The sequence below is a fragment of the Carettochelys insculpta genome, chromosome 17 (genome assembly GCF_033958435.1).
Source record: "Carettochelys insculpta isolate YL-2023 chromosome 17, ASM3395843v1, whole genome shotgun sequence".
Lineage (NCBI taxonomy): Eukaryota > Metazoa > Chordata > Testudines > Carettochelyidae > Carettochelys > Carettochelys insculpta.
The window spans coordinates 32,087,349-32,104,783 of record NC_134153.1 but is presented as its reverse complement, the minus strand read 5'-3'; the positions used below and the strand labels follow the sequence as shown (position 1 = coordinate 32,104,783).

Below are 17,435 nucleotides of genomic sequence, written 5' to 3'. Positions count from 1 at the left end.
ACAACAGGCAATCATCCACACTCTGAAGCAGACCTATTTCCTAAGTATCACTGATAATTAGCTACATGGCTTTAACATCAGACAACCACCTGTTTTCTACCAGTCACAGGTGATTTGAGACATACTTGAAAGAGAGGTCAGTACAGCAATATTGCTATATGTACACAGTTCATTCAGATGTGAAGGTTGCCCTGTGATCTCCATATTACCAGAATACAGGGCAAACAGGGTCCTTTGAGTTACACTGTTAATCTCTTACGATATAAATGTAATCATAGAAAACCACAAACCTTATCTACCCAGAGGTCCCTAAAGGTTGGACTTGGGTCATTTATCCTTCAGGATGCTTAACCCTTTCTGGCCATGTGCCATAAACCATGTACTGCGCGCCTGCATGCCAGCACCTTATCTCAGGCCTAGTGCCTCAGCGCCGTGCTGCAGGCCAGTGCCCCCACCACCAGTGACATGACCCTCTCAGTATGCACTCTCTCTGCCTGGGCTGCTCCTTTCCATCTACACCGGGGGTCTCTGGGGTACCCAGCGCAGGGGCATCCTCACCTGCACAGGTTCCAGAAGAGGCTCACTGAAATCCACTTTTTCAGCATAGGCCTGGAGCAAAGCAAATATGTCCTTCCACCGGACAGCTCCCTGCAGCTCCTGGCGGCGATCAGTGGGGCTCCCGGCTCGCCTCCTGGCATATTTCCTCGCCACATACTTGGAGACAATGAAGTCTTTCCGAAAGGCCCTGGGGCGGCACCAGCACGGGAAGAGAGTGAGAAACTGCATGGGCTTGCGCAGGCCCTGGAGCATGATCCCTCCTGCTCCACTCTGGGTCAAGCCAGGTGCAGGTGTGAGGCTGCCACAGCAGGCAGCCACCAGAGAAGCCGTGCTTCCCTCCTCTGCTCCTGCAGGCTCCTTCCCAGCTCTGTTCCTCTCTAACCCGCTTCACCACTCCCTGATTCTGCTCCAGGAGCACTGCCAGCTCGCAAGCCACTCGCTGCTGGGCTCAGGTATTTGCACAAGAGAGTCTCAGGTTCTGTCTTTCCTATGTCAGTTCCTGGCCACCGGAAGCCATGTCGAACACTCACAGGAAAGTCCCCCAAACAAGGTGGCTAAGGCCATCCAATGTTTTCGTCTCATGAGGTCTGGGCTGAGGTTAAGCCATACCAGCCATGCAAGACCCACTGTGGCCTGGGGCAATGGAGAGCATGGTCCCTGGTCTGACCTGAAAGGTAACAGATGTCAAGGTGATCACGAGCAGTTGGAACCCACGGGTATGCCCCCCATGGCACTGCACTGCCCCCAAAGCACTCAGCCTTGACGTAACTGCTCCCATTGCACCCTGGGAATCTACCAGTAACCGTGAAGGACACTCATGCCCTAGGCAACTCTGGAAATCTGAGCCTGAAGTGAGTCACATCCCTCCTCCTGCCCACAGAATTTCTGCTGAGTCAGTTCTTGTTCAGTGCTCAGAGCAGCCTCTGGAACCCTCCAGAAAGAGGTGCTGGCTGGTTCCTCACCCCCAGGGCTGAGCACCATGAGGGGCAGGGCCGGGCTGCACTCTGACGCTCCCCTCCCAGAGCAACCCCAACTTCTCTTCTGAGAAAACTGGAAGGGCAATTGGGACTGCACAGTGCAGGAGCTGGGCTAAGCACCCCACAGCCCTAGACAGAGACATTCACCATAGCACCCGGCTCCCCAAGAAGATACTTACATGTCACTGCCACCCGTGGGCTTTGGCAAAGGGCTGGGGAGGTTGGCTTCCAGAATGTCATTAAAGCCAGAATTGCCAATGTTCTTGGCCAACTGCAACACAAACACACAGAGGACAAAGGAGCCACACTGACAGCTGGGTGTGACTGCGAGCCAGAGTGCCACACAGTGCAGCCTCAGGGCAGGTACTAGGGAGGCAGGGGCATGCAGAGCTACTCTCGCCTGCTGGATGCGTTCAGGCCCCTGCCCAGCCCAGAATTAGCTTGAGTCTGTGCAACGAACTACGCAAACGGCAGGCAGAGCAGAGCAGGAGGGCACCCGAGGGAGGAAACGTGAGCAGGGTGCACCGGAGGACATGGGAGTGCACAGCAGTGGATGGGGGTGCACCTGAGGGAGTGTGTGGGGCCAGTAGCACAGCAGGGGGATGTGTGGGGGCAGCAGTGGAGTTGGGGCGCACGAGGATGTTGTGGGGCAGCGGAGGAGGGGGACGTGCGGGGGCAACGGTGGAGTTGGGGTGCAAGAGGACGTGCGGGGGCAGCTGAGGAGGGGAACGTGCGGGGGCAGCGGTGGAGTTGGGGTGCACGAGGACGTGCGGGGGCAGCGGAGGAGGGGGACGTGCGGGGGCAACGGTGGAGTTGGGGTGCACAAGGACGTGCGGGGGCAGCGGAGCAGGGGGACGGCGGGGGGCAGCGGTGGAGTTGGGGTGCATGAGGACGTGCGGGGGCAACGGAGCAGGGGGACGTGCGGGGGGCAGCGGTGGAGTTGAGGTGCACGAGGACGTGCGGGGGCAGCGGAGCAGGGGGACGGGCGGGGGGCAGCGGTGGAGTTGGGGTGCACGAGGACATGTGGGGGCAGCGGAGCAGGGGGATGGGCGGGGGGCAGCGGTGGAGTTGGGGTGCACGAGGACATGGTGGGGGCAGCGGAGCAGGGGGACGTGCGGGGGCAGCGATGGATTTGGGGTGCACGAGGACATGTGGGGGGCAGCGGAGCAGGGGGACGTGCGGGGGCAGCAGTGGAGTTGGGGTGCACGAGGACGTGTGGGGGCAGCGGAGCAGGGGGAACGTGCGGGGGGCAGCGGTGGAGTTGGGGTGCACGAGGACATGGTGGGGGCAGTGGAGCAGGGGGACGTGCGGGGGGCAGCGATGGATTTGGGGTGCACGAGGACATGTGGGGGGCAGCGGAGCAGGGGGACGTGCGGGGGGCAGCGGTGGAGTTGGGGTGCACGAGGACGTGCGGGGGCAGCGGAGCAGGGGGACGTGTGGGGGGCAGCGGTGGAGTTGGGGTGCACGAGGACATGTGGGGGGCAGCGGAGCAGGGGGACGTGCGGGGGGCAGCGGTGGAGTTGGGGTGCACGAGGACGTGCGGGGGCAGCGGAGCAGGGGGACGGCGGGGGGCAGCGGTGGAGTTGGGGTGCACGAGGACGTGCGGGGGCAGCGGAGCAGGGGGACGTGCGGGGGGCAGCGGTGGAGTTGGGGTGCACGAGGACGTGCGGGGGCAGCGGAGCAGGGGGACGTGCGGGGGGCAGCGGTGGAGTTGGGGTGCACGAGGACGTGCGGGGGCAGCGGAGCAGGGGGACGTGCGGGGGGCAGCGGTGGAGTTGGGGTGCACGAGGACGTGCGGGGGCAGCGGAGCAGGGGGACGGCGGGGGGCAGCGGTGGAGTTGGGGTGCACGAGGACATGGTGGGGGCAGTGGAGCAGGTGGGTGTGCGGGGGCAGCGATGGATTTGGGGTGCACGAGGACATGTGGGGGGCAGCGGAGCCGGTGGGTGTGCGGGGGCAGCGATGGAGTTGGGGTGCACGAGGACATGTGGGGGGCAGCGGAGCCGGTGGGTGTGCGGGGGCAGCGATGGAGTTGGGGTGCACGAGGACATGTGGGGGGCAGTGGAGCAGGGGGACATGCGGGGGGCAGCGGTGGAGTTGGGGTGCACGAGGAGGTGCAGGGGCAGCGGAACAGGGGGACGTGCGGGGGGCAGCGGTGGAGTTGGGGTGCACGAGGACATGGTGGGGGCAGCGGAGCAGGTGGGTGTGCGGGGGCAGCGATGGAGTTGGGGTGCACGAGGACATGGTGGGGGCAGCGGAGCAGGGGGACGGGCGGGGGCAGCGGTGGAGTTGGGGTGCACGAGGATATGGTGGGGGCAGCGGAGCAGGTGGGTGTGCGGGGGCAGCGATGGAGTTGGGGTGCACGAGGACATGTGGGGGGCAGCGGAGCCGGTGGGTGTGCGGGGGCAGCGATGGAGTTGGGGTGCACGAGGACATGTGGGGGGCAGCGGAGCCGGTGGGTGTGCGGGGGCAGCGATGGAGTTGGGGTGCACGAGGACATGTGGGGGGCAGTGGAGCAGGGGGACATGCGGGGGGCAGCGGTGGAGTTGGGGTGCACGAGGACGTGCAGGGGCAGCGGAACAGGGGGACGTGCGGGGGGCAGCGGTGGAGTTGGGGTGCACGAGGACGTGCAGGGGCAGCGGAACAGGGGGACGTGCGGGGGGCAGCGGTGGAGTTGGGGTGCACGAGGACATGGTGGGGGCAGCGGAGCAGGTGGGTGTGCGGGGGCAGCGATGGAGTTGGGGTGCACGAGGACATGGTGGGGGCAGCGGAGCAGGGGGACGGGCGGGGGCAGCGATGGAGTTGGGGTGCACGAGGACATGGTGGGGGCAGCGGAGCCGGTGGGTGTGCGGGGGGCAGCGGTGGAGTTGGGGTGCACGAGGACATGGTGGGGGCAGCGGAGCAGGTGGGTGTGCAGGGTCAGCGATGGATTTGGGGTGCACGAGGACATGGGGGTGTGGCTGCAAGCCAGGGCTCTGTCATGGCCCCAGCAGTGGTGGGGCACAATGGCGGGGGACCGCGAGACAACACACAGGCAGCTCCTACCAAGAGCTCAGACGTTGCCAGCTTGTCCAGCGAGAGCGACTGGATGCGGGAGTGGTGCACGCCCAGCTCCCGGTGAATCCCGGAGCACTCGATGCAAATCAGGATGCCCAGGTTAATGGAGAGCCACATGGGGTCTGTCAGGGAGACAGCCCATTGCTCGGGTTAGCCACACCGCCTGCCAGAGGTGCTAGGTGGCAGGTATGGGGTAGGATGCACAAAGCACCTGGTCAGCCACTCAGTCCCGGCTCACTCTAGGCCCAGCAGGGAGGCACCTGAGTGGTGGTGGCAGTGAAAACGGAGACAGGAGAGGATGCAGGAAAGTGGACACGGGCAGTAGGTATCACAGGCAGGGGAAGGCAATGCCTGCCCAAGCTGCCTCACCTGGTGCTGCCCATGATCTGCTGGAGGCCCCCAGGACCCCTCCCCAGGCCCACTGTTGTGTGGGGCAGAGACTGGGGAAGGCAGGTGGGGTTGGGGGGGCCACACTGCCCCTTGGCTGCACGAAGCTCCAGGGCCATGCTCTTCTGGGCTGGAGACCAGTGGTCCCATTGTGTGGGTGGGGTGGGGGGGTTGAGCAGCGGCCATCCTGTGGTGGCAGGGCCTGGGGTGAAAGTGGTGTGGCTTGGGGTCTTGTCTCCCCAAACTGTGGGGTCACTCACTGCCCAAAGGGGACAGACACTGCACTAGGGACCTGCCTGTCTTCATCCAAAGCACTCCCAGAGCACCAAGCCTGGGCCTCCATAGTAACACCCTGTGGGGCTCCAAACCTGCCTCGCCTTACCCAGAGTGGGTGAACGAGGGAGCATGGACAGGCATCTCCCCCAGCGGTCGCCAGCCCACCGACAAGAACTGGACAGAAAGAAGGTGCCCTCCGGTCCCCACAGCTCCAGGCTGCCAAGCGACAGAAGGGCTGAGACGAGCACTATCTGGGGGGACAAAGGCATCATCCTGACAGCCCTACCCTCTCTCATGCCTTTGCAACAGGTTGTACCCACCTCACCCTGCCCCTGCCTCCAGCATGCCAAGCTGCCTTCTGGCCAGAGCAGCCAGCCACTCCAGGGAGGGCAGCCTGTGCCAACTGTGCAGCCCTCAGACAGCAGCTGAACTCCTGCCCAAGAGGCCTCCACACACATGCTACATAATAAAGCTCCCTGGACTTCTCTCAGCCACACACACCACTAGCTCAACCCTTTCACTGCAGCACGGCTGATCCCTACAGCTGTGCATACCTGCCTCCTGGCGCTTGGCACTGGGACGGGAACCAGGATTCCAGCAGCAGACAGCTGCAGGGGCTGGCTAGGGGAGCCGGGAGCGGGAGAGGGACCGAGCTGAGCAGGGCAAAGGGCTAAGCTCAGCCATGGCTAAGGAGGGCCAGTCTCCTCTCTCCAAGCGCTTTCATAGCCAGACTGTTCCACTGATGGGGGGCACCACAGCGTTTGGGCCATGACTCTGCCCTCCAGCCTGGAATTCAGGGAGGGGCTGGAAGCGGAGCTTTGTAGCTCACCTTGTTGTGTGGCTGGTGAGCCTTACCGTCCTATGAAAGCACTGGTGCAGCCCCCCAGCTTGCCTGGCGGGTGATGGGACAGGGGGGTGTGACAGTCACTGAGGCCAGGAGCAGCGGAGGCTGCCCAGCTGCCTGCTTGTAAACAATGGCCGATGCCCTGTCGCCTGAGCTCCATGAGGGGGTGCAGCCAGGCGACACCTTTGGCATGGGAAGCAGGACAAGGGCTGGAGGCAGGGCCAGGTTAACATTTGATGGCCCCCATGTGGGCACTATCAGCCCCTTCCAAGCACAGCGCTGGTGTGGCAAGCCTATAGGATACCCAGCACTGAGACTCAGAGGGCTTTTCACTGTGATCCCACACCTCTGCATGACTGCATGTATGGCCACAGACAGCTTCCTCAGCCGCCGGGTCTTCTCACTGGGCCGTATGCCCAGGTGGGTTGACCAGTGTCCACAGTGAGCAGAAATGTCACATTGAGCAGGGGAAACTTCCCACAGGTCTCTTGCTTTCTTCATAGTTCTATCTCCGTCCTCCTCCTCCTCCTCCTCCTCCTCCTCCTCCTCAACATAACAACCATGGGCTCAGCGCCCGTCGGTGTCCAATGCCTCCATCACTATTTCCTTCCATCTTTTCCTGTCCAGTGCGGAGTGGCTTAATTTCTGTAGACTAGCTCTGCATCAACCTACTGTATCACCTATCCATTCTCCGTGGGCTCTGCCTCTCCTATTCAAACCATCTATTATGCCGAATACCAGGGTCTTGATTTTTCATTCGTCGTTCATTCTGCAAATACGCCAAAATAGTTGTAGCTTCCGTTTTATGACCTTCTGCAGCAGGTTCTCTTTCGGCTGTATCTTCCAATATAATTCCTCATTGGTGACCTTCTGCATCCATCCCAGTCTCAGAATCTTTTTATAACTCCTTGCGAACACCAATGTTCTTCTTTTTACGTCCTTCAGTATCACCCATCTCACATCTGTACAACATGCTGCTGAATACACACGTTTTCAAGACGCTCAGCTTTGTTGCTAAGCTAATCACTTCACCTTTACAGATCTTAACCATTGCCTTCAAACTTACTCTTGCTTTCGCTGTTCTAGTCACTATTTCCTTCTTGCAATTTAGATCATACATCATGTTGCTCCCCAGATATGTGAACTTCTCTGCATTCTCTAGTTCGATCCAGTCTACACTGATCTTCCTTCCTGTCTCCAAATACCACTGTATTCATTTTATTAATGTTCATAATCAGTCCATACCGCTTCACTTCCTCGTTTAGCACCTGCACTGTTCTCGCTAGCTTCCCCTCATCTTCCTTGATGACAACTATATCATCCGCAAACCTCAAGCTGTTCCTTCTCATCTCGTGCATTGATATCCCTTCTACCTCTTCCTTGATCTCATGCATCGCTCTCTTTAGGAGTGTGATGAAGATACTCATTGATATCAGATCTCCTTGTCTCGTACCTCTACTCATTCTAAACCAACTTCCCGACTCTCCACATGTTCTCACCGCTGCCTCCGCATTGTTGTTGTTGTTATCCTTCAACAACCGTATCGACGTGCTATCCATTCCGCACCACTCCAACACTGCCCGAGTCACTTTCTGATCTATACTGTCAACTGCCTTCCGAAAAACTGATGAAGCAGTTGTAGATTTTCTTGTTCTCTTGTCGAGCTTTCTCCGCTATCAAACTTAGTGCCAATATATGATGTACACTAACAAAACAAAAAAGCAGTCAAGTAGCACTTTAAAGACTAACAAAATAATTTATTAGGTGAGCTTCCATGGGACAGACCCACTTCTTCAGTCCATAGCCAGACCAGAACAGACTCAATATTTAAGGCACAGAGAACCAAAAACAGTAATCAAGGTTGACAAATCAGAAAAAAAATAGAAAAAAATTATCAAGGTGAGCAAATCAGAGAGTAGAGGGGCGGGGGGGCAGGGATGGGACAAGAATTAGATTAAGCCAAGTATGCAAAAGAGCCCCTATAGTGTTCCAGAAAATTTGCATCCCTGTTCAAACCATATGAAGAAGAGTTCACTAGTTTCTCTTTCCAAAGCAGACTGAAAATTCACCTTGATAATTTTTTTCTGATTTGTCAACCTTGATTACTGTTTTTGGTTCTCTGTGCCTTAAATATTGAGTCTGTTCTGGTGGGGCTATGTTCTGAAGAAGTGGGTCTGTCCCACGAAAGCTCATCACCTAATAAATTATTTTGTCAGTCTTTAAAGTGCTATTTGACTGCTTTTTTGTTTTGTTTTTATCTGATGTATGGTACTTCCATCTTTCCTGAATCACACTTGTTCATCTGCTAGATGTTCTTCTGTTTGTGATCTCAGGTCTCTCCATCAGTATCATCATCAGCACCTTGCCTAGATGACTTGTTAGGGCAATCATTCCGCAGTTCTTGCACTCCAACACACGTCCTTTCTTGCATATTGTCACTAGCGCGGATCTTGTCCATTCCTTATGTGCCTTCCTTCTGTTCACGTGATATTACATAGTCAGTGTATTTTCTGAATCATGCTTTCTCCGCCGTATTTGATCATCTCTCCCGTGATCGCATTGGTTTCAGGACTCTTGTTGTTCTTTAGTCATTTTATTGTTCTTTCTACTTCCTCCTTCAAGATATCGGTCTCACTCTCAATGCTCAGTGGAGGTCTCATTCAGTTCTTCAGTCAGTCCCTCTGAGAAATTCGGGTCCACCCTATTTCACCAGTCACTGTATATGGTCCTGGTCTCAGCTCAGTGACACTCCCCAGCCAGCTGCTACCTGATCAGTTCTGGTGATTCCCTCCCCCAGCCCCACCCTGCAATTAGAGCAAGACACTTGCAAACACCATTTCCCCAAAGCCCCTGGGACCGTGAAGCCCCCTGCCTCTCTCCTGCTTTCATCTCCGCTAGTCTAGTACTTGGTAGTCACCAGCACCTCTCTCCAGGCCTGTTTCCCTTCTCCCTTGGACTTTCTCCCCTGCCAGCTCGACCAATGTCACAATCTTCTTTTTAAAATGATAACCATGTCAACCACCCCCCGAGCCCTCACCCCAAACCTGGCAATGGTGGTTGGAAACAGCAGCTCCAGTCCCAGTTATCCCTGGGCAGGTGCCAGCATGTGTTCCTCAGTTTTACCCTCCTTTTTCCAGCACCAGTGGCAGGGGTTCACATGTGACTCTGGAGAAGTGGTGTCAGTGGTGCCCAAGTGAACCGGCAGCCCCCGTCCGAATCAGGAAGGCAGGTGCTCAGTTCCCTGTCTGAGCATTAAACAAATCTGGAAAGGAAAAGCCCATCTCTGCCAGGCTCAAGCTCACCTGGTGCTGAACAGTCACAGCACACACTGTTCCCCGGCATACACCTGATCTCCTCGATGATGGCCCTGGTCAGCCCCTCCATGCTGCTCTCCTGACTGCCTTGTGCCCGGCTGAATGCCACATTCAGAGCCTCCTCCTTACTGTTGCTGAGGACAGAAATCCAGCTGCGAGGAGGAGGAAGCTGCTGTCAGAGGGCCCCTGCTCCATGTCACAGGGGGAAAGGGGGTGTCTAGTGCACAGTGGAGCCAATGTGAGGGCCAGGTGTGAACCCCCATTTTGCTCAAGGCTAACATGGGGAGACTGCGAGCTCTGCCCATGCACGTGAGTATGAGGAGGGCCTCACACTGGCAGGTGGCAGGAGCCCTGGAGTGGGTGCAGGCAGCATCTGCAGGCTGTAGAGTTCGTACTGCGCTTGCACTCTCTCCACACCACCACCACACAGCAACTTCTCCCTTGCACCAATGCTGGCTTGGCACGTGCCTACAGGCTGGTGCCAGCTCAGAGCAGGAGGTAAGGAGCGCTCACAGTAGGCAACTTCCCACACCTCGCTACTACCAGGAACTTGGTTGTGGAGGGAGGGTCCATGAACTTAGCCAAGTCAATGACCCTTCTGGCTGCTGCACCTCTCTGCTGGGCAGGCAGAGGCCACCAAATGGAGACGTCTACTTCTCAGTCACCGTGTCAGCCGGGGGTGGGGCAGGAGAAGGAGGCAGCTTGGCAGGGCAAGTCACTGCACCAGCTGGAGCTAGGGCTGGGCAGCTCAGAGGCTACTGGCTCTACTGCTCCAAAACAGGCCTGGGAGCCAGGGGCTGTTGAATTCCAGCCACGCTTTCCATCCAACCAGGCCTCAGCAGGCTCTGCCACAGCCTAGCTATGCTCCCACCCTCCCTCCTGGCTGCAGCAGGCGAGTGGGATGGTCCAGGGAGCTGGCTCCCATTCGACAGCTCATAAGGCCAGTACTTGGTCACCCCAAAGAGCCATATGTTCTGCTCCCCTGCCCCAGCCCTGGTACTCACGCAATGCACTCCTGCTCGTCCTCTGCCAGGAAGCGGTACGTGCGGTTATCTGTGACACAGAACCACTGGGGCTTAGGGTTAGGAGTCCTGGTCTACCCACTTCCCCCAGATGCCATTGGCTGTGAACAGCGATCTGCAGCTAACAGCAGTGGCAAGTGGCTGGACCTGCGGATGGGCAGGTAAGTGAAGTGCTGGTGGCCTGCCAGGGCTAACTTGGCAATCCATGTCTGACCCACAGGCTGCTCAATGCCCGTCCCCCTGCAAGAGCTCTGGACTACACGCCCCTAGGCCACAAGCACCTCAGGCTGCCAAGGTGCTGCACCACAGCTCTCTACCCCTCTTGCTCCTTCAGTCTTCCTCAGCCTCCTGTCCTCTCATGGAACCACACAGGAGTGTAGTTTCACTAATGACATGTACAGCAGCCAGTAGCCTGGGGTCCTGACTGTAACATCCACCCCTACAAACACCTGCAACTGGCTATGCTGTCTGCATCCCAATGCGACTGCTCTGCTACTGGACCTCAGCTCCCCTGCCCATGTCACCACCCAGCCTGGGCGTACTCCGGTCAATCCCACTGTGGTGAGCTGCTTTCACCACAGCCCCCAGCTGTGTCCCAGGCCTGGCCTAGAGAGCCCCACTGGACCCCACAAACAGTGCCAGTGCCCTGAACCCCACTGCCTGCTTGCCTTGGTTCCCTGACATGCCACCTTCTCGGGACCCTGACTCAGGAATACAGCTGGTGCCTGTTCACTGGTTCTGCCCAGGCACCACAAACTGTGCAATGGGACTCACGCGAAATGAGTTCAAAGCACTTCCCATCATCTGGGTTCGGCTTCACTTGGCAAGTCAGCAAATTCAGCTTGGTTGGTGGGCGGTTTAGCTAGGGGACAGGAGAAGGCACCTTAGTTCTGGCTGCATCACTGGGGCAGCAACTGTTGGAGGTGGGTCCCAGCTGTGCTCCCAGGTGATAAAGTCATGGAGGCAGGAGCAGGGAGGAAGGACTTCTCAGCAGTTAGGGACAAACCCATACTTGGGAGACTCAGGTTCAAGACTCAGCTCTGCTGGAGCCCGTGGACATCACCTTTAGCTCCCCTCTCTCCCAGGGGATATTCACCCTGCGCTTTCTCCCGTGGGAGCTGTGAGCTCCCAGCTAGGACAGCGAGAGGGGCCAGCAGAACAGAGCCAGCCTTCCCAGATGCTCTGTCCTTGCTGGGGTTGTCACCAGTAGTGGTACAAGGAGTCGAGAGAATGGCTTTTCCCTGCAGCGGAACGCTTGGGGCACTCTCCATGCAGGCATGAGGCTGGGTGAGACCCTCCCGCCTTTGCCTGTGACCCACTGAAGGCAGGTGGACCCTGGCCTCAATGGAAAGTCTCCAGTGGGCTTGGGTCAGGCCAGCAGCCTAGGGCTGGGGAAGACCAGACCTCAGAGGGTCCAGCCAGGCTTAGGAAAAGCCAATAGACTCGCCGTGGGTAAAACAGGGTGAGTCATCTGCATGCCCCTTGGTGGAGACTGAGTCTCACAGGCCTTTTCTGAGCACCAGCCCTACCATGCTGTGAAAGATGGTCAGGTAGCCATGCTGGATGGTGCACTTCCTCTTCTGCCAGACCTTCCGCAGCCTGAAAGTTAATCACAAAGTCTCTCATTTCCTGGCCAGTGGGGCAGAAGACCCCTTCAGCCAGCGATCAGCCCGTCAAAGCAGCATGCAGAGCAGCATCACAGACGACACCCAAGAGACAGGAGAGGGGGCACAGCCACAACCACAGTTCTGACCCTGACAAACTGCCCGGCCAGCCCTCAGCGGAGCGAGTGGGCCTGGGGCACACTGCAAGAGACCGGACGGGTGGGCAGCACAGCTGCTTGGGGAAGAAGATGTAGATACCACTCCCCAGCAAGGAGGCTGCCAGGAGCATTCTAGGCTCTCAGCTCCTTCCCACTCCTAGCTGCAGTTCATGTTATGCCCTACGTTGCTCTCCTGCCCTGGCACTGGAGCGAGTGCACCCGAGCTGCTAACGGAGGCGTTCAGAGGAGGGAGGAAGAGTGGGGTGGGGGCCTACGTACACTTTGCAACCTTTAGATTTAAAGCCAAAGAAACCCCTTAATAAAAACAGAACAACAACAAAGGAATGAGCAGCAAGAGCGAAAAAAGATAGATGCCGGCAGAAGCCCAGTACCAGAGCTGAGACTGTCCAGTTTATTGCACCTAAAGCAGCACGTGTGACTGACTTGTGTGTACATTCGGTGCAAGGAGCTCCTGGCCCTCTGAGATGGTCTTTGGAAACCAGAGTGGCTGAACTGGGGGAGTTAAGGGAGACGGAGAGGTGCACAGAGGAGACTTTTGGGGATACGGTAGAATGGTTCCACCCCCGTCTGACAGACCCTGTGCTGTTGAGGAGGGCGAAAGTCTCAGGGAAGGAGAACATCCAACTGGAGCAGAGGGAAACCATCCCACAGTGGGACCCTCCTTCCAGAGGATGACCTGGTACCCTCTCAGACAGAGGTACCTCTCCTGTGGATGGAACTCCAGTTATTAGCAAAGAGGAGTTTGAGCACTGGAAACAGACAGCAGGGTTTACAGTGACCAGGAGAATGGCATGGTGACTTGCCCCCTGGTGTGAAGGTTGTGGATCTCTTCAGACATCTAGCCATACTTACGTATGGTGCTCGGGAGGAGCTGGTGGTCAGGGTACAGGTAGGTACAAGTGACATAGGGAAGGACAGAAGTGAGGTCCTGGAGGCCAAATTTAGACTGCCAGGAAAGAGATTAAAGTCCAGGAGCTCCGTGATAGCGTTCTCTGAAATCCTTTCAGTACCACATGCAGAGCCCCTGAGACAGACAGAACTGCAGGGTCTCAGTTAATGGATGAGACAATGGTGGAGTGAGGAGGGGGGTTCTGATTTATTAGGAACTGGGGAAATTTCTGGGGAAGGAGGAGCCTATACAGTAAGGAGGGGGTCCGCCTAGGCCAAAATGGACCCAGATTGCTGGCACTTAAAATTAAACCATTCGTAGAGCAGTTTTAAAAGTAACTTGGGGGAAGCTGGCGTGTGCAGAGGAGCACATGGCTGGGACAGACACATCCCTGGGGGAAGCTCTACTAATGAAGAATCTCTTGGAGGAGAGGAGGGAGGATGATAAAATATGGGTAGGGTCTGACAAGAAACAGTCAAACAAAACAGAGTCCCATTTGATCACACCAGGCAACGACAGAGAGTTACAATGACAAGTTGCTTGCTGGTAGGAGCCTAAATAGTAAGATGAGTGCGCTAGAGCGCCTGGTATCAAAGGAGGAGAGCAACATAATACACATCACGGAAAGTGGGTGTAATGAGGACAAAGAAGAGGACACAGCAGCAGGGTACACAATCTATCAGACAGACAGACTAGGTCGTGCCAGTGGGGCAGTGGCACTGAATGTGAATGAAAAGTGTCGAACCAAATGAAGTAAAAATCTTAAATGAGCCAAACTGCGCCAGAGTCTCTACAGACAGGAACTCCATCCTCCACAGACACCGGCCCTGCATGAGAAAGCTGCCCCAGCAAGGGAAGAAGTCCAACTACTTGCAGTACTAGTACATTATAGAAAATACTATTTAACTATACCCAAAGGCAGAACAGACAATCAACTGGCGTGGCCAGGCCAGGAATGTGGGCAATAGGCTGGGCTGCTGATTTGGGCCAGATGGAGGTGAAGGCAATATCAAGTGGTGGAACAATGATCTGCCTGCACAGACCTCATAGCCATTCACAGGTGCTCGGTACCACGATCCCTCTATAACGGGGGGCTCAGGAGAGATGCAGGACAGTGCTGGGGCCAGCACTGGGGCATGGTAGAACCAGGAAGAGAACCCGTATCTCCTGCACCACTACCTTATACGCGGGACTGTGCAGTCATCCCTAAGCCCAGCCCGCCATGCAGACTGGTGCTAGACATCCCCCTGTCCTGCCGTGTCCACTCTCATTCCCGTTGTGTGCATTGCTGCCTCTAGCACTGTTCCCTGACCCAGAGGGAACTGGGTCTCAGGGGGGCAGAGCATTAAAGGCAGCTGAGCTCCTCAGCCACGGGCATCGGGGCTGCCTTGCAGATGCTGCAGGCGAGCGAGCAGTGCACTTACCCATCACTTTTCTTAAAGAGGCTCCCGCATTTCTCCGTCCCATACTGCTTGTTCCCCTGCAGCTGGTGCATGTTGTACCGGAGCTGCTTGCTAACGGAGTCCTAGCAGGCAGGAAGAGGCATCTGTTAGGGCTATCCCTGGGGGACCATGGGGCCTAGGGCAAGACCCCCCACCCACAGGGGCTCAGACACGGGACCCAGAGCAACTCCTCCCCACTGCAGGCCCTGCCCCCACCTCGCCTCTGCTTCATCCTGCCCCCGCTCCACCCCTAGCCCTCTTCCCAAGCAACATTACCCGGGGCACGCTGCCTCCTGCAGCTGCAGAGAAGCGGGGCGCAGGGGCTGGAAGGGGGCGGGGCAGAGTGGAGCAGGCTGCTGGATTGCTCCAGCTCTGCCCGCCTGGTAAGTGTGGAGGGATAGGGGAAGTTTCACCTCTCTCTGCTCCAGCTGTAATGCTGTTTTCAGGCGATCCCTCAGGGAGCACAGCTGCTGCTTCTCCTCATCCTGCCTGTGCTTCATCTGAAAGTCATCACACAGCAGCAATCTGCTCAAGCGGGGCCCCGCCTGCACTTTGCCTCTGTCTGTACCTCCCACTCATTCCCTTAGGCAGAACAGGCATTTCTCTCCCGGCCTGCAACACACACGGTCCCATTTTTGTGGGCGGCAGCATGCTGAAAACACAGGCCAGGCTGAGGGTCTGCCCTGGGCAGCCCCTCATCGTAGGGCAGGTACTACTCCACTACAGGCTTCTCCAGAAGCCTGTCTCCACCAGGCAGCCTGGACAGGGCTATCTGCACAGCTCCTCTGTCACGAGGGATAAATGGAGCATGGCGCGTCATGGCTGTGTTTTGGCTGCATCAGACAAACAATGTTTACTCTGGACATTTCCTCATTAAAACTGCTGTTTATAGTTCTGAGCCAGGCGCTGACTAGCCAAAAGCCTGAAGCTCATTATGGTCACGTTTTGGGTGAGTCAGTAATGAAAGCAGTCAACGGGCTCAAAAGCTCAGCGTGCTAGGGAACAACCAGGCTCACTGCTAGCACGCCTGCAGGGCAGACACACAGCTGCAGGGTTTGGAGTGGGGGCACTAGAACTAAGACGCACTGCACATGCTGTGTGTTATGTCTTCTCCACTCCTCCAGTCACAGCCTGTGACTAAGTGGTGCTGAGAGAATGCACTGGAGGGCTTTTAAAATGTGTTTTGTATTAATGTGCTGCGAGTGTAGCGACCAAGAGCGTTAAAGGATCTGGCACTGAGCCATGCCTGGAGACCCCACCTTGGGCCAGTGAACTCTGTCTCCAGGGGAAATAGCAATACTAGCAGGAGTTCATCTATGCAACTCAAAATGACTCTGGGGAAAGCATGTCAGAAGGGCTCATAAATTACCTGCCGTGTGACTGCAGGCTCAGCACTAAAGAGCAATGCGCACCCAAATGAAAAGTGCATCCCACCCCCTTGTCAGAGAGAGGGGAACAAAAGCAGCAACACGGAGTGCTCAGTGGAACCCTCAGATCTTCTCAGGAGCTGCAGCTACTTATCCCAGTGATCGAGAACTTTCCATGCGGCCTTTGCATCTTTCCTCCACACTTTGGTGTAGGTTACCACCGCCCAGGGTCCTCAGAAGAGGCCACTGCTGGAAGAAGTGCTGGAGGATTCAGGGTGGGAAGAGAGCAGTTGGGTGTTCAGTGGGGAGGCAGCATCACCAACTGCCAGGACCCCAAGACAGGGCAGAAATCCAGGACAGTCGCTAATATTTTAAAAATCCACCTGGACAGAGCTTGGCAGCGGAAAACTGAGGCCAGGCCCCAGAAATGCAAGACACACGGGAAGCCTCCAGAGGGGAAAAGAGAGACCTTAGAGAGTAGTTGTTCTTCCTCCAGGACCCATGGTCCCCGGAGAGCTGCTGTTATGACGCATACTCACGCTCTGTAGCTCAGGGCTGAGCTTCTTTATAAACTGCTCAAGCGTCTCTGTCGCCTTCAGACATTCCTGGAAAAAACTAACAGGACAAGTGAATTTGAGCAACCAGTTTGACCTAAAACTCTTGGCATTGATAGTACTGCACGTAAACCACACGCCTCATTATTAACCCTTTGGGGCTAACAGTGCTGGCCCCCCACGTTTCACCAGGAACCCCAGTGGCTGCAAAGTGAGGCATGCAAAGCTAGCATGTTAACTGCTTTTGTATCATATTGGCAAAAGGCAAGTACCAAGTAACTTTCAGGTCAAACAGCCACAGAGTTTTATGGCTGTACCATCTCCAGAGGGAGGAAGCTGTGCCCATTACTGCACAACTGGAGACTGCAGTGAGCAAATACGTTACAATCAGAGTAAATCAGTGCCTAGGTCTGCTCAGTCCAGATGGCAGCCTGGCAGCAGAGAGGGAGGGCTGGGTTAACGGCGAGCGATCTCTTACTTGAGCTGCGCACTGCAGTGCTTGATGTGGTTCTGCAGCATGTCCACGCCTTTCTTCGTTTGGATCTCGTTCACTTTGATCAGATACTGGGGGGAACACGCACCTAGGAGTTAGTTCCTATTATCTGCTGGGTTCCCTGCCATTCTGTGACTAGCTACAGACTTCCAGGAAAGCGAGCCAGGGACTCGCAGAGACTGCCTAGCACTGCCCTGTAACCCGGCTGTAAGCCTGGAGACATTCCACTAGCCCCTATTTACCTTGCTGTGCCCTGGCAGCTCTCTCTGTTCGCCAAGCTCTCATGCAGTCATTGCTGACTGGGCATGAGCTCAACTGATGCAAACCCAGGGCTCTCACACAGAACACACACGTCCAACTAGTCGTGTCTCTTGTGTAGCTCACGCTAACCCTAAGGGCTCAGCTACTCTCTGGAATGGCGCTTCTCAAGCTGTGGGTCAGGAGTCCAAACAGGTCCCGGCCCCATTTTACTGG

The 17,435-nt window shown here is 56.7% G+C and overlaps 1 protein-coding gene across 1 annotated transcript in view; it reads right to left on the bottom strand.

Moving 5' to 3' along the window:
* The window catches only part of LOC142022029 (arf-GAP with SH3 domain, ANK repeat and PH domain-containing protein 2-like), a 62,544-nt gene that overhangs the window by 19,400 nt on the left and 25,709 nt on the right, over positions 1-17,435 (bottom strand). The window contains 11 exon segments of the mRNA XM_075011440.1: positions 559-745; positions 1,715-1,806; positions 4,579-4,712; positions 9,400-9,563; positions 10,416-10,464; positions 11,208-11,295; positions 11,963-12,032; positions 14,530-14,630; positions 14,961-15,047; positions 16,454-16,529; positions 16,947-17,032. Coding sequence (XP_074867541.1) covers positions 559-745; positions 1,715-1,806; positions 4,579-4,712; positions 9,400-9,563; positions 10,416-10,464; positions 11,208-11,295; positions 11,963-12,032; positions 14,530-14,630; positions 14,961-15,047; positions 16,454-16,529; positions 16,947-17,032 — 1,134 coding nt within the window.